Source organism: Chiroxiphia lanceolata, chromosome 10 (genome assembly GCF_009829145.1).
Source record: "Chiroxiphia lanceolata isolate bChiLan1 chromosome 10, bChiLan1.pri, whole genome shotgun sequence".
NCBI lineage: Eukaryota > Metazoa > Chordata > Aves > Passeriformes > Pipridae > Chiroxiphia > Chiroxiphia lanceolata.
This window is the reverse complement of record NC_045646.1, coordinates 17346795-17361825: the sequence shown is the minus strand read 5'-3', so window position 1 is coordinate 17361825 and position 15031 is coordinate 17346795. Positions and strand designations below refer to the sequence as shown.

Here is a 15031-nt window from a genome sequence, read left to right as displayed (position 1 = left end):
ACTCTTCAGAACTTCAAAGATATTATTGTGTTAATTTTAGATGGTTCATCCCGTGCCTAGCACTTGATATTTAAATCCATGTTAATATCTTAATTATTACTCAGAGTTAATATTTTCTTTATAATTCATTCAAGTATTTAATATTGTGGTAAACACAGGAAAGCAGACAAACATAAATGCAAAATCTATGCTCATGGCTGATTTGGTGTATGAGGGTACCATTGGTACACAGCTCCAGGTTCCTACAACCATAGCTCACACAATCCCAAAATCCTGGACTAAATAGACCATTAGGATTCTTTTCTTAACTCTCCTACCTTCCTCTGTAGGATGACCCAAAGAGCAAAATGATCAAGGGAAATATGGAAAGCTTGCATTTGCTACAGTCCATCAGAGCTAGAGCCAAGCAGAACTGCAGAGCATTGCAGACAAAACTGGGACGAATCAACCATATGTGTGCATAGTTGTGTTTACATATGTGCTTATGACACAGAGCAGTGTGGCTGCAGTTGGCCAAAGCCTGAAAAACCTGAAATGTGTTTTTTTCCCTGCTTTTCTTGTGCGTATTTGTTTCTCTCTTTGCCTTCTTGGCTTTAATCTAGTGCCACTGCCTTTCTATAGGTCAATTTTCTTCTCTGTCAAGAAGTATTTTGACCACACACACACACACACATCTTACATTGTGATTTTTGTCAAATGCATAAATCACAAAGCCTTCCCGAAGTACTCCCAAGGACTGTTACTTACGAAGACTTTTCTGCACCTCTTTAATTTATACCCTACTCTTTCAGGTATGCATTGCTTACAAATAAATAGCTTGCTTCTCTCTCTCTCTCTCTTTTTTTTCTTTAAAAAAAGAAAAAGAATAAATTGCTCTTATGTAGGAGGATATTTGCACCACTTTATTGCTTTCAGTCCACACTTTCATAAGCTGTCACAGAAATTTGGTTAACACATTCACAGTAATCACATTCCACATACTGTCATACTACACATGTTGCTGCAACACTAATAAGAACTGAAAGCAATACAAAACACTGCTGCTCAGAGTACTGAAGTCAGATGGAGAAGGGTTTGCTCAGTGGAAAAAGGCCATTTTTAACACTATCTCTTTCTGATCCATATGCATACTTTAAATGTTCCTGCAAGTCAAGAATGAAAACAGACCCACGTCTTGGACTCACTCCCCTCCATATATAAGAAACTACACCCAGAGCCATAGCTGCTGTCTATACTGGTAAACACCAAAGCAAACTCAGCATCTTTCTGAAGAGCAGTGATGGACACTGTCCCTCCTCTGCTGCTGTGCTGATGATGGTGCTGAGCCCCTCTGACCCCACCAGAGAAGAGGAGCTGAGGGGAGGGGCTGGACACCACTGCAGTTACTCACAGGTCTGGTGGGCACTGGGCAAAGAAGTTGCAAAGGTAACAAGAGCAGTGGCAAAAAATGGCTCTGAAGCAGAACTGCATTTTGTGCATCACTTACTACTTTTCCTCTTTACACTCTAAAGTTATTTATTTATTCAAACACAGGCCTGTTTCTGTTCCTGCTGAGGTCAAGCACCAAAGTGGAAGTTAAGGTCAAATAAAGCTACATGTTTATTGTTGCTTAAAAATGTATTACACATTGAAGCTTCTGACTTAAGCTAAAAAGATATGAATATTTTGAATATTTTTTTTGAACTTCACAGCCCTGGGTAGTCTGGCTTTGCAAAGACAATCCTTTCTCCAAGACACTGCAGGAAGAGAATACCCTTCTCGTCCCAGAGTTGAGTCTCATGCTGGCCTCCAAAAGCCACAGCAAGTCCTCCCCATTTGTGTACACACAGACACACTCCCACCTACAAAAACAGTATGCTATCAGTCAGAGGTCTTGCAATTCTGAGAGTTGTCATCCATTGATAGCACTTATATGCATATGCTACAGACCTTCAGTAGGGAAAAGCACACAAATGAGGAAATCAGTGCACTGAATTATTTCACATAAAAGCAGAAAATTAACACAGATCACGCAACAAAATTAAAGAACACAATTCTGGAAGTAAACTTTAGTACTAGATGATGGAAAACTCTGTTTCTTTCTCTTCTGTTGTCTCTACTGCTTTTAGAAAAGTAAAAATCCATTTACAAACTAAGTGGCCTGAAAAGCAGCTTGGGTAGCATTAATGAAGTGAATGAATATTGCTGTTGCTGCATTCAAATAATGTGTCAGCTCAAGTTACAGTATTTTTTACATTTTTATGTGGTTTATTCCAAGGGCAGGAGGGGTGGGGGTGGTGAGGAGGATTATATCCTCAAATATGCTTTGCTCTTATCACACAAATCTCAGCTGCCACAGTTCATAATAAATCACATAAAAAAACCGAAGAATGACCTACTAGCTACAGCTCAACTTCAAGTCACAAATTCCAAAGGCAGACCATCCTGAATGTTAGTGTCCTCCTTTAAAACACCAAACAGTTCCACATAATCCCATGTACTACATTTTCTTCCTCCAGGCATCTTTCTCTTCTCCTTTTTCTTGCAGAAACAGCATGCACAGTCATTTGTATTCACTCTATAAGGGTTTCTGATATCTCAAACCTCACCATCTCATGGACTTATTTTGAAAACTAGCTCTTGCAGACATACTCTTAAAGGCACAGAAAACAAGGGTCTATCAAATGCAGAGTCACTGAACAAATTGATTCAACTTGTATAGCATGTTAGAGGGTGTTTGGACACTTATTTTGCATGTCTCTGGCAACACCCAGGATTTCATCCAAGAGAAGATGATACACAATAGAAATTGTCAGAGCATTTTCAGTTTTTTCTTTCAAACAGCTCTCCCAGTTTTGTGGATCCAGGCAAAACAGCCCAGTTCTAAAACAGATGATTTATCTGTCTTGCCCAAGGGTAAAACCAGATTTCTAAACTAACAGACTGAAGAGGAAAAAAAATGTCTGTGAATAAAGACATCAATCCTCACTTTCTGAAAGGACTAGAATGCTAGAACTACCTGCTGTGATGCCTAAAGGTTTCATACAGTGATTAGTAGGTGGTCATTAAGCAATAGCTGGAGGGGGTGTGTGGGCCTTCTTCCTTTCTTTTCTTGTGGAGTGCACCCACACCATCCCCTGCTTGGAGTCCCACTGGCAAAAACACAATTCCTAGAAGAATATCCTACAAGGATGTTCCCCTTCAGTGATTAACAAAGCAAAATGGGGCACAGCCATAGAGCTGTATACTTAGTATAAGCATTTTGGGGTAGACTTCTGTTATCTCTGACTCAGGGTTGCTTTCTTCATGAAGGCAACACTAAGATGTTACTTTTGCTTCACACAGGACAGGCAAACTTGCAAGAACACACAACAGTCTGGTGACTTGAAAAAGCTGTTCGAATAGAAGGCATAGTTTATCTCCTGAAATCAATAGCAAATACTAACACTCCCAGTAGTGAGCATATAGCCAGTGGCACACAAGCTACAAAGAGGAAGACCATTTCATCTGAAGGCATGAAATGACAAAATGCCAGATCTTCAGCTGACAGGAACCAAATGCTGCTGGCAATCACACCCAGGCCTGTCAGTGTGTCTCAGGTATTCTGCGTTTTGGGATTTCCTCACCTCTCTTCTTTGGGCACTCCGATTACTCACTGCCCTCAGACACGAACACTCAGTAACCTGTTGGGATCAGTTTAGCTCCTGGCATCTGCACAATGTGCATAATGACACTGTGAACTAAACACTCTTTTGCTCATCTACATAATTGCCTCCACTGTATTATCCACACATAAACCTCAGTGATCTACAACAGACCAAGGGGAAAAAACTAATCTGTTAGGACCACAACGTGATTTATTAAGGCCTCCAGCCCTCTTTCATGCTGCTGTTTCAAGTAACATGAGTTCCAGCAGAAAGAGGACCATCCATTCTGTCACAAACTGCTCTGAAGCAGCACTTTCTTCTCAGCCCACTAGGTCTCCACATCATTACTAAGCCTAACTGCGAAGCTGAATGGCAAATTCATTTAGATTTTTACATAATTAACTGTTTCAAGACAAAGAGGCACAGTAATAATACAGATCCCAAAAAGAAAGATGTGTAAAGAAAGACCATTTCCCCAGATCATCCCCAGTCCAGCAGTTTTCCTCCAGAGCACCTGCCTACACCTACCCCAGCCTTCTGACAGGGCTGAACCATTCATCCTTTTCTTCTGAAAAGGGTTCAGAGGGAGAAAATGATCCCACAAAGCTCCTGGGAAGGGCAGCCTTTTGACAGGGCAAACAGCAGTGCATTAACCACCGCTACAGAAAACATAAGCCCCTGTTAGTACAATGGGTGGATGCTTTTGAGGCCATGAAGGGATCCCTGAAAGCTCACATCAAGTGATAAACCATCTTGACCAGTATGCCTCTCCTTTGGGTATCCCCAACTCTGCAGGATAGTGGAAGTTTCCACAGCTCCCTCCACACTGCAGAGTAAAGCATCACTTTCTTGAGAGCCCAGGGGTCTTTGCAGTAGCTCTTGGGAACCTGATCTCCCAGGACTTACCAAAAAAAACCCCTGCAATTCAAGCTGCTAAAAACTCCTTCTGGGTATGGAGAGGCTGATACAGTGTTTGCTGCCACAACACCCAAGACTACCCTTTTCTTCCATGACTGAAGCAAGTTGCACAGATGATCCATACTCAGACATGCTTCCAGACATTTCTCACTTCATTATGCTTGAAATTACTACCAGGAAGGAGACATTTATCTGTTTAAATGCTGTTGAGGTCATTTACTTAACCATTAAGTGGAAAAAAAAACGTTTGTTGTATAGATACAGATACTTTTAGAGCAAAAGGAGCTTAAACATCAGCCTCATGATGATGAAATCCATCCCCTTCCTCATTATGACCCTTAGGCTCCCCCATGCACTGGATAATACCCTCAGCTGATACATAAAGCACTGCTGAGATTGGGTCATTACTACTATAGTTGCCATGACTGTACCACACACCTCTGTATGAGCAGCAATGCTCTATTCAAACCAACTGCTCAGGAAAGCTATTAAATTCTGTAATGCCACCATCATCTCTTTACAACTAAGTTACAGCCCTCTGTGAGAGTGGGGTATCAGGGGGTGTGCTTTGGACTTCATCAAAATACACTTTACATAGAAAAACCCCAAATCTCTACCACTTCAATGTGTCCTGATAAAGTGGCAAAAATATTATTTTCAGTGTCTTGGTAATATTTTTTATCAAGTGCGAGCCACAGAGCAACAAATCATTGCCATCTCAGACGCAAACCACTCCAGGGTTCTGGAAATGTTCACCATATGTGTGTTTGGCAAAGAAGAGCAGTAACTAAGCAGTATTCCTCATTCTGAAAAAGCGATTTACAACGAGGAACAACCCTGTCACTTATTCCTAATAAACCTATAGTGCTTATTATATTCCCACCACAAAATAAAAACAATCCAATTTAATTCAGAAAGAAAATGATGCTCAAAGACTGAGCCTTTCAAACCCTCTTTCATTAAAGAACGGAGGCAACTCACTAAATTGGAAAGAAATGATCCAGCAAACAATTTACTGCTGCAAACTGTTTGAGGCAAAGATATATGGGAGTTTATTTGCATATAACTTAATATAAATTCCAACTGCATCCTGGGTGCAAGTAAAGTTTTGTTTTGTTTTTCTTGGCTTTTGGGTTTGTTTTTGTTTTTATGATGAACAGACTTAGTAAACATTTCCTAAGCTGTCTGCTTTTTGGAATTCCAAGTCTGAAATAAAACAAACCACACTACAGGCTCCAGTGCTGCCTATCTCACAAACAGCAGTAAAATCCACCAACAATTAAACAACAGAATATTTACTTTACATAGAGGTTATGTGCAGCTCACAGCTTCACCTACAAAGTAACATTTCAGCTATGTTTGACAACAGATACAGCAAATCTACCAGCAAACTAATCTACAGTGACAAACTGCCTGTCAATGCTCTTTCTCTATGAATACATACAGGAAAAAAAATAATCACATAACATCTGTAATAATAATTCTGTCACCTCTCCCTCTTGATTAAAGTACACCATACCATTATGATGAGAGTCCTGGGTCTGCTCATTTCATCATCGCTATCCAGCGGCAGAATTTCATGTGACAACTCCTCTCGTCGTCGTCGCCTGCAGATATGTGGACAGTTCCTCTGTACCACAGAACGAAAGGCTTGGAGCAGAACAATGCTGGCAGCACAACCCATATCTGCATCCTGAAGCCTACAAAATAACTTCTATGTTTATGCTATGTTTGAAAAACAGTGGCTCCTTGTCCCTGAAAACAGCCTACAGTGCAGCTGCAGCCAGCTCGCTCTCCAATCGCTTCCTTGAGCCCTGATCATCTGATCACAACCAAATAGCTTGGATGCAGACAGAGGAAAGATTTGATCCACTGAAACAGAAACACACGCAATATTATGATGCTTTCCTCTCTGTCCCTCCCTCCCTCCCTGCTTCTGAATTCGCATGAGAAAATGTGCTCCCTCTCTTGTACAATCAGCCGCCTCCTCCAATTCCAGTTTCATGGAACTGAAAGTATTAAAATTCCCAGTTCAAAAGAGCCAGCTGTTCACTAAACGCACACAGAGGCATCCACAACAACTGGCAGGATCAGTTTAAATACCCTTTTAAAAAAGTCATATGTAGCAAAACAGCAAATCGCTGGAAAGTTATTAGCTTTCATTATCAGCACTGCTGCTTTTAAAATACTTTGCCTAAGGGGTTTTTACCACAAAAAAAAAAAAAAAAAAAGAAAAAAAGAGACATACTTAAGCTTACTGAGGGATTTGGACTGTTGGGGTTTTTTTTACCATTTCTTGCAATTTTCTGAAGCACAGCAAGTTCATTTGAGTTGTAAATGTAACAAGTGGTAAAAAAGCAGAATCCTGGTCTGCTTCATCCAGCTCATGCTAAAATAGTCGTGGCTTAATGGAACCAGCCCTGTGCAGCTCTGAAATGCCTCTCAACAGTGGGGTTGTTTTGTGTTCCCACACACATGTGCCTTCTTCAGAGTAACACATTTTTACATCTGCACAAGAGGGGCTCTGCTGACAGGGTCTGACACTGAACCACACAGCAATGACTTTCTAATAAGGGGAAGAGGAGAGTGTTTTAGTGTGTTATCAATGGGGATCCAGGCTGGGAGAAGCTGCTGCCGGCAGCCAGCACTAACAACTTGCCTCTCTGGCTCCTACCTGACAAGTCATTCAAAAAGCAGGCAGGGATGCTCGGCAATCACATGCCTGACCTGGAAACACAGTAAGCACTAATGGGGGAGAGTGTAAGATAATAGCACAGGAAAGGAAGTTAGCACTAAAAATACCTACAGAAAATGGATTTCTGCTACACATTAGGAAAACTAAGAATTTCCGATAGGGTTTCCAGAGCAGCTGCTTTTAAGCTAATATGTATAACTTTATTACATGTGCACCGAAAACCATATTTACCTTGCATCAAAAGGTTTTGATTTCTAATCAAGGCCATGAGAGTTTTGTCATAAATTCCAATGGCGGCATAAGCAACCTTATAATGTCTGTTAATGAGATATTGGTAAATAATACTTCTCTTCACAATCTCAGTCAGAAATTGCACTGAAAATTTTTCATAGAAGTACCTTTTCTGGGGTTGACTAGAGTTTAATTGCTCAGCATCTGGCAAAAGACGTCATAATTCTAATTAAACCATTTCCCAGAAAAGGTAAATCCTTTAGATTTGTTCCTTAAAAGCAACAAGCTCATTGCCATTATTTCTTGCCTTTATTTCTTTAGAGCAAACTGCTTTGAGTGCATATGGAAAATAGCAGCACTGGTAGGCACTGCACAAACTGACCCACAGCCCTGCCAATGCACCTTCCCAGCTCTTCCCCCTCGGATCTCACTGGGCACAGATTTCACACACTTCAGTGATGCATCTGCCTCTCCACCAGCAAACCCTGCAGAGAGGGCCTCGCATCATGCTTGTTTGGTTGACTTTCCTAATGCGATTACAAGAGCACAGTGGCACAGCTGGGTAATTTCTGCACCAAATCAGCAACCCTGCTGCTGCTGCTGCTATTGTTTATGTTTTCATCAGTCTGCCTACTCCAGAAGTGTGACTGACACCTTGGCCACACAAAGGATGCCCTTGGCAGCTGGGAGACATCTATTCCTACCCTAATTCCAGCAGCAGCAATACCGTCCTGGGTAACATCTGTTGCTGGCTGTTATGGTAACTGTTCTCCCACCTTGGGGGCTGCTAATGCATCTCCTGTCTGTGCAGCATCCTCTTTTCCTCACCAGTGCTCAGCTGGGAGAGTTGGCAGGGAATTTTATGAAATTTGGTTTCCATAGCACAGCCCAACACTGTCACACGTGTGCACGCACGTGTATATGGAATAGCACCCTGGGGCTTGAACCAAAGCTGCACTTTGTTCTCCACGAGGAATCCCATTCATTCCAGTGGTCTTTAGATCAAACTATTGTCTGCCAGTGGCTCAAGTGTCTTCATTACAATTATTTGTGGATTAAGCTATTATTAGATACAAGCAGGAATGACACAGTCTTGGCATTTCGTCTCTTTTGAGAGAAAAATGACACTTAGTCTGAAAGCAAGTAAACTAACAAACCAAAGCCAGCTAAAAGTAGCCTCCAGCTCTTGATCAAAATTCAAGAACTGAAAAACAGCTAATGCACAGGGGAAAAGAAACCACTGAAGAGCTAAAAAACCCCTTCTGTTTTAAGGAAATCTCACAGAACCATGAACTATCATCGGAAAAGAAACCAGAAACTCCCGGCCCACTAAAAATGCCAGGACACACACAGAGTATCAACAGCTTTGTTTTACCAAGGTAGGGAACTCATTAGCATACATTATGCTTATACACCAACTATCAGCAGTGTTAGTTACTCTTGCAGTGAAGCATCAAGCGCTATTTTGTGTTAATTAGCACTTTAATCCAGAAGCAAAATTCAGTGAAATCCCCTGGGAAGCAAAATACTCCTTTGTGCAAGCAACTCCTTAATTCCCCATTACAAAGAGTTTGGCAGCAATGCTGGGCTAAGGAATATCCACACTGGAAGCCTTCCACTGCTCACTCTCACTCCATTCTTAGCCACCATCATTTTAGCTATGCTAAGGAACCATGTAACACCAGCACGATGGTTTATGGTAACAGGCTGGGAAGTAGACCAAAGCAGACCACTAAAGGTAACTCAGTGAAGAAAAAAAACAAAACAAAACCCAAAAAACCCCACAATAATTAGATAGGTAAGATGGTTGTTTTAACCCAGAGGACTTCAGTGACCCAGTCCTTGGCAACTCCAAGGGCTGTGTCTGTGTAGCAGCAGAGCTGTGCAGGAACAGAAGTGGGTCACACTTGCCATGTCTTATAAAGTCCGTGATAAGAAAGTAGAATTCAAAGGTATCTGGATCCTCAAGTTAACAGCTATCCATCATCCAGCCTCAGCTTCCACATGAAAGAGATATCAGTTCTGCAGAAGGGCAGCCAGGGCCTGAAGAGGTAAACCCTTCTCTAGCAGGAAGGCTGCAGCAGAGAGTAACCCTGCTCTCTTCCAAGGACTGGGTTATTTCTCTTCCTCAATATTCCATATTTCTGTTCCTGCAAGCTGCAAGCCTTCCTAAAGATGCCACCAAACATTTTCTTACACACCTATTTCATACCTCATTAGCACACTGCATTAAAAGTTGTTTTCCTTTCCACAGCTTTCTTTATTCCATTAGTTTTCCTTTCTCTTTGTGGCACTTGAATTGCTGTGATCTGAATAAACAGGATACAACCTATTGGTATTTTGGTCTTCAGCTGAGGGCTTTAAACAGGAAGGCAGAAAGGCAGCTCTTGGAGGAGTTCCTTTAGTGAGAGAATGACTTTCCAAATTAAACACTGATCCTTCCTACTAACCCCAAAGGGGGGGTTGCATTCTTCTCAAGCAAGGAGGACGGCTGCAGGTTAGAAGAACCTTTTGCAAAGACTCATCTAAGCTGACATGATGACAATATTTTTTTTTTAATCCTCTGGAAAATAAGCCCCCCTTCTCCAAGATGTGTTTGCATGACATGTACTGAGAAGCCACACAGAAGCTCTTGTAGTGTGACAATCCTAAAGCAGCAATGACACGGGTGAGCACAGGAGCCATCCACATAAACAGGAACACCCCTGAAACTGTTTACAACAGTGTGTTCAGTCTGGTCCACAAAAGCCTCAAGCCATTAGCAGGAACTAAGGCAGCACAGCAGTACAAATAACAAGAACTGCACTGTTACAGGTGATAAGGCTCCTTCCACATTACAAGTTACCAAAGGATGTCCAGGTGTCCAGCTGAGCAAGGTACTCGCTGGTGTAAAGCGGGTTTATACAAAGCTGCTGGCACTCCATAGCCAACTCACAGGACCATTCACCTGAACTCCAATGGGTCAATAAACTGGTAAAACACTGTCCATTCACTGAAAATCCCTCAGAGGTAGAACAGAAACTTGCCAGGTGAGCTGTTTACCTCACTCAGCTCCACCAGAGATAGCTCGGGGTGGTTCTAGTCCAGGTGATGTACTGGTACACACAGACATGTACAGCACTTGGTTGAGTCAGAACCCCCTGCAAGCCCTGACTGTTTTAAAGTATGAATTGTTCTTTTGGGAAGGGCAGAGCAAGTCTTCCAGGTTTTCAAGGCTGTCCTACATGAGTTACTATTCCATATACATCATCCTGGTACAGATGATGACGTGCTATACCAACAGCACACAAGCAATGTGGCCAGTGACTCTCACTCACAGCTCCACGTGTAGACAGTTTTACTATAACTTCTCTTAAGGTTTGGCCTATTCAAGTAGCAGACAAACATTTGCAGCAAGATACAACAACAAAATTACAGTCTCTTCCTTGATGCAAATGAGGATCACTCATATTTTGGTGAGCTATAGTGCCATCTCTCAGAACTTTAGCATTTTAACATCATCCCTCCAAAACCAAAAAGGGCTGATACTCATTGTCTTCTTAGCAAAGGGAATTTTCCTCAAAGACATTGAAGGTCTTTGTCTCCAGTATTTATTTTCATAAAGGTTTGGAAGCACTTACAAGGAAAGCAGAGGGAAGAAAATGCACCCACGTTTGAAAGTCTCTCTTAATGCTCTGCTACTTAAAAACAAACAGTGGAATCCAAAACAGCCTCCAAGGAATCAGCATTGAGACCCAGATCAGATGGGTAAAGTACTCCAAGAGGTCTTCATGGCAGTCTGCTTAATGACAGAATTCTCGTTAATGGGCCTCCTTTCCTTGCACATTTGATGCCTGAGGAAAAATCCTAAGTATATATTACCTGAGTATAAGCTCAGGTCTTTCCATGCACTTTTTCTAATGACTGTAGCCTTAAAGCAATGTGGTGGATTCCATATTACAGGGGTATTTCTCACTGCCACAGAAGTAGCATTTCCAACACCACCTCCTGTTCTCTGTCTGCTGCTCGTGGAGGTCTGGAGAGCTACAAGAATCCATTTTCAAGGAGTTGCCTGGTCTCCTCTTCCAACGGGTAGGCCCCAAATATTTCACATCCAGTCCAGTGGCCTGGCACAAGAGGCTGTGCAGTGCTAGGCTGAACCAGTGGTACCATGTGTTTTGAGAAGAAAAAAAAAAGAAAAAAGCTTTAAAGCATACACGGGGATCCTGCATATATTTCAAAGAAAGCTTATGCACTCACAGGTGCTACAAGCCATAACATACCCTCTTCCACTCATAACATACCCTCATCAACTCATTTCAAAACATTAATGCACTGTATTTCAAAATGTTGCTGCAAAATGGTTACACATTGAGGTCTCAAACAGCAGAGCAGGTGACTAAGAGCAGCAGTACACAGGCTTTGTATTTCTTTAGTTTCTACCAGCTTCTCCCTAGTGATCTGGGAAAGCAGGCTTTTGCTGCAGTAACTGGTCAGCACAACTCCTGAATGATACCCAGCTTTTTCATCTTGAAATTTCCTTCTCACAAAGTTATCCTTGACCAACACAAACAATTCCTAATGTAGTAAGTTACAGTCAGCAAAAACTCACAAATGAGAGTTATAACTATACAAGAGGTGCTTGAACCATTCAGCCACTTCATTTCTGTCCATCGTACCTTCCAGCAGCAAGTGCTGCTCACACCAGTGCAAGTCAGAAACATCCCAGCACTGCCAGAATCACTGCAGTGTCACCTGGCTGCAGAGTGCACTGGGCTGCAGAAAGTAGGTGTCTGGCACCCTCTAGGGAGTAGTACATGAAAGACCAATTCACAAGTGCCGTTTCCTGCCTTTACCTGCTGAAAATGGAAACCATCACATACGGACACGGGAGGGAAAAAAAAAAAAAGTCAAATAACCACAGAAATATGACTGCATGTGCCACTGCTGCCTTTGTCTTCTCAATATTTCTTTGCTCTTTCATGTTGATGTCTGGTGGAAAATATTATACAGAAGTTGTGTGGAGGACTCTTAATTACTACCACACTTGTATGTGGCCAAAATACAGAGGTTTTCCCCACTAGATCCCACAGCAGTTTACTGATGGCATCAACAAATTGCAACCACTTGACAAATAAGAAAACAGAGGAAAAATTATACAAAAGACTGATTAAAGGATTTCCAACAGGCTAATGACAGAAGCTAGTCTAGACTCCCACGTGTCTGGAGCTTTAACCCCTAAAGGGTTTTCTCAGAATACTCTCTTCACACAAAAAGTGAAATGAATTTATAACTTGCATATAAATAGTTTTCACATTCTTATTTCCAAGTCAGGTGAAGCACCCTGCTGGTTTTCGAGTAACTCCTCACTTTGACAGGTAGTTTTCTACAATTTCAACCTCTGTGAGATCAGTGGGATTATTCTCAGATTAAATGAAATGGGAGAACTGCAGATCACATGCAGATCACCACATGGTGATGAAAACCTCCTTATTTCAATGCACTTCAGTGGCTTCTGGACCTAGCACACAATATTCTAAAGAGCAGCTAAGAGCATTGTTGTGGTTTCCTTAAACATGTAACAGGAAAAATAAATATTTGACTTCAAACCAGAAAAAATAACTACTTAACTTACAAAGAAAATGTTTGTTTGTTTTAAAAAAGAACTTTTATTATTCCATAAAATTGGTGGTGAATTACTTGGAGCTACCAAAATTCATCCTTTCTCTGCCACACAGTTAAATAAAAACATAACGCATTAACTCTGTGAAGAATTTTCACCTTAAGTTACAACTCCGGCTGAGCTGAAACTTTTGAAACAAAGATTTTAAAAATAAGCCATAAAAAAATAGCCACCACCCCACTGTTTCCCAAGAAGAACTAGTAGCAAATTATTACCTTCTTTCAGAAAGATCCACATTCAACTAGCACACAACCCCTCAAACAGCATTATCAGCAGCTGATCCTGTTTCCAGGCAATTTCCGTTTCACTAACCCAATGGGAGAGAGTCTGAAAACCAAAACTGGCATAGAGAAAAAAAATAATGAGGTTTTAAGAGCAAGATGTGGGTTTGGATGAGGTGTTGTTTGTACAGCAATGTTCTCTGTGTTAAATGGCCTGAACAGCTCAGTGGTTTAATAAAATACCAATTCTTCAAAATATAATAAAGAGCCTAAAAAAACACTGAAAAACTTTCCCTCACATCCACAAACTTTGGCCAAGAGCCATAGAAACCTGCATGGCTCACACCTCATCTTCAGGATGTGCAACCTATTCTCTACTTCTGTAATAGCCACAGCTTGCCATAATCCAAAATTAGTACTTCTGTTCAAATACAGGCTAAATATACAAAGCAAGTACAACTACAGAGACTCTGTAGTTACTTTCTAAAAGACCGCCTAAATGTGGAGTAAAGTAGAATTTTAGGACTGTGATATCTTGTTAGAAAATGTATTTCTTATTCATATTTGCCTCCACTCCAAACCAATGACATCTTTCTACTTAAAACCCAGCTGAGAACAGATAACTAAAACCAGAACTGCTCCTTAACCAGACCACTTTCAGCCTCTAACTCTTTGAAAAGATCTCTCTTTTTCAGGTCACATGAGAGCCTGCAAAGGAAGGTATTTCTTGGCCCACTCCTATCTACTCATATACTCCTTAAGTTTTAAAACAACTCACTTGAGTTGGAAAAAATGGACATGCCTTAAAATTTGAGGTAGGAATTTAAATGAGATAAATGAATTATTTCTTTTAATGTTTTTTATATTGTTTTACAAAGAAAAATTTTAATGGTTTATCATCAAGAAAGAGTGGAATCAGGTACTAAATGAATGGGTCAGGCTTCACACACAAATCCTAACAGCTTACACAAGACAGGTATAAACTCAGGCCATACCAGATAAGCAGGACTGTATTGATTGCAAATTGAGAACTGAAGTGTGACGCTCAGTGGGAGCCTGGATGGCACGTGTTGAGGAATGGCCATCCAGGCTCTATGCCAAGACACAGAGGACACAAGACCTCACTCTACTGTCTCCTTCACTGGAACCCTGATGTCCTCATACACAGAATTTCAGCAGCTTCACAGACCTGTGGTCTCAGTCTCTACCTGGAGTCACAATAACTTTTTCCCCAGCACATAACTGTGTTTTATGCAGAGACAGTTAACTTTGATGGCACAGTCTCCTATTCTTTAGTATATCAGCATTTAGAATAACTGCCTGGGAGCCAAGCACATTTTTTATTTGTCTGCATTAAAAAATAAAAACAAACCAAAACCCACGATTTTTTTCCCTGTATATGAAGTCAAGTCAGAGAGGTTACATTGGCTCATCTCTTGCCTCCCACTTTTGATATCCTTTCTCTCTCTCCCTTCTTCTCTCCCTCAAAAGCCAGACTGACAGGACAAGAGTAGTATCCAACACCTTCTGCCTCCAAGTCAGACTACACATGTGATAAGAGATCAGCAGCAATTCCCATCTGGCTCTGCACATGCTGTTCACAGAAGGCTTTTGGATTTTCAAGCCAAGAAAGCCCTTTCCAAACTGCCTCACTAAAATGATGGGCTGTCCCAAGGAG

General features: G+C 41.3%; 1 protein-coding gene across 7 annotated transcripts in view; it reads right to left on the bottom strand.

Annotated features, from left to right (window-relative positions):
* DOCK10 (dedicator of cytokinesis 10) overlaps positions 1-6275 on the bottom strand; it is a 122022-nt gene extending 115747 nt beyond the window's left edge. For 4 of the 7 annotated variants that reach the window (XM_032697892.1, XM_032697894.1, XM_032697895.1 and 1 more), the window contains exon 1: positions 6064-6274. In XM_032697892.1, the coding sequence (XP_032553783.1) occupies positions 6064-6228 (165 nt within the window). In that variant the 5' untranslated portion in view covers positions 6229-6274. Of the gene's footprint in view, positions 1-6063 lie in introns of all 7 variants that reach the window. The other 3 variants (XM_032697899.1, XM_032697901.1, XM_032697896.1) reach the window with 1 other exon arrangement.
* Positions 6276-15031: the final 8756 nt, after the last annotated feature.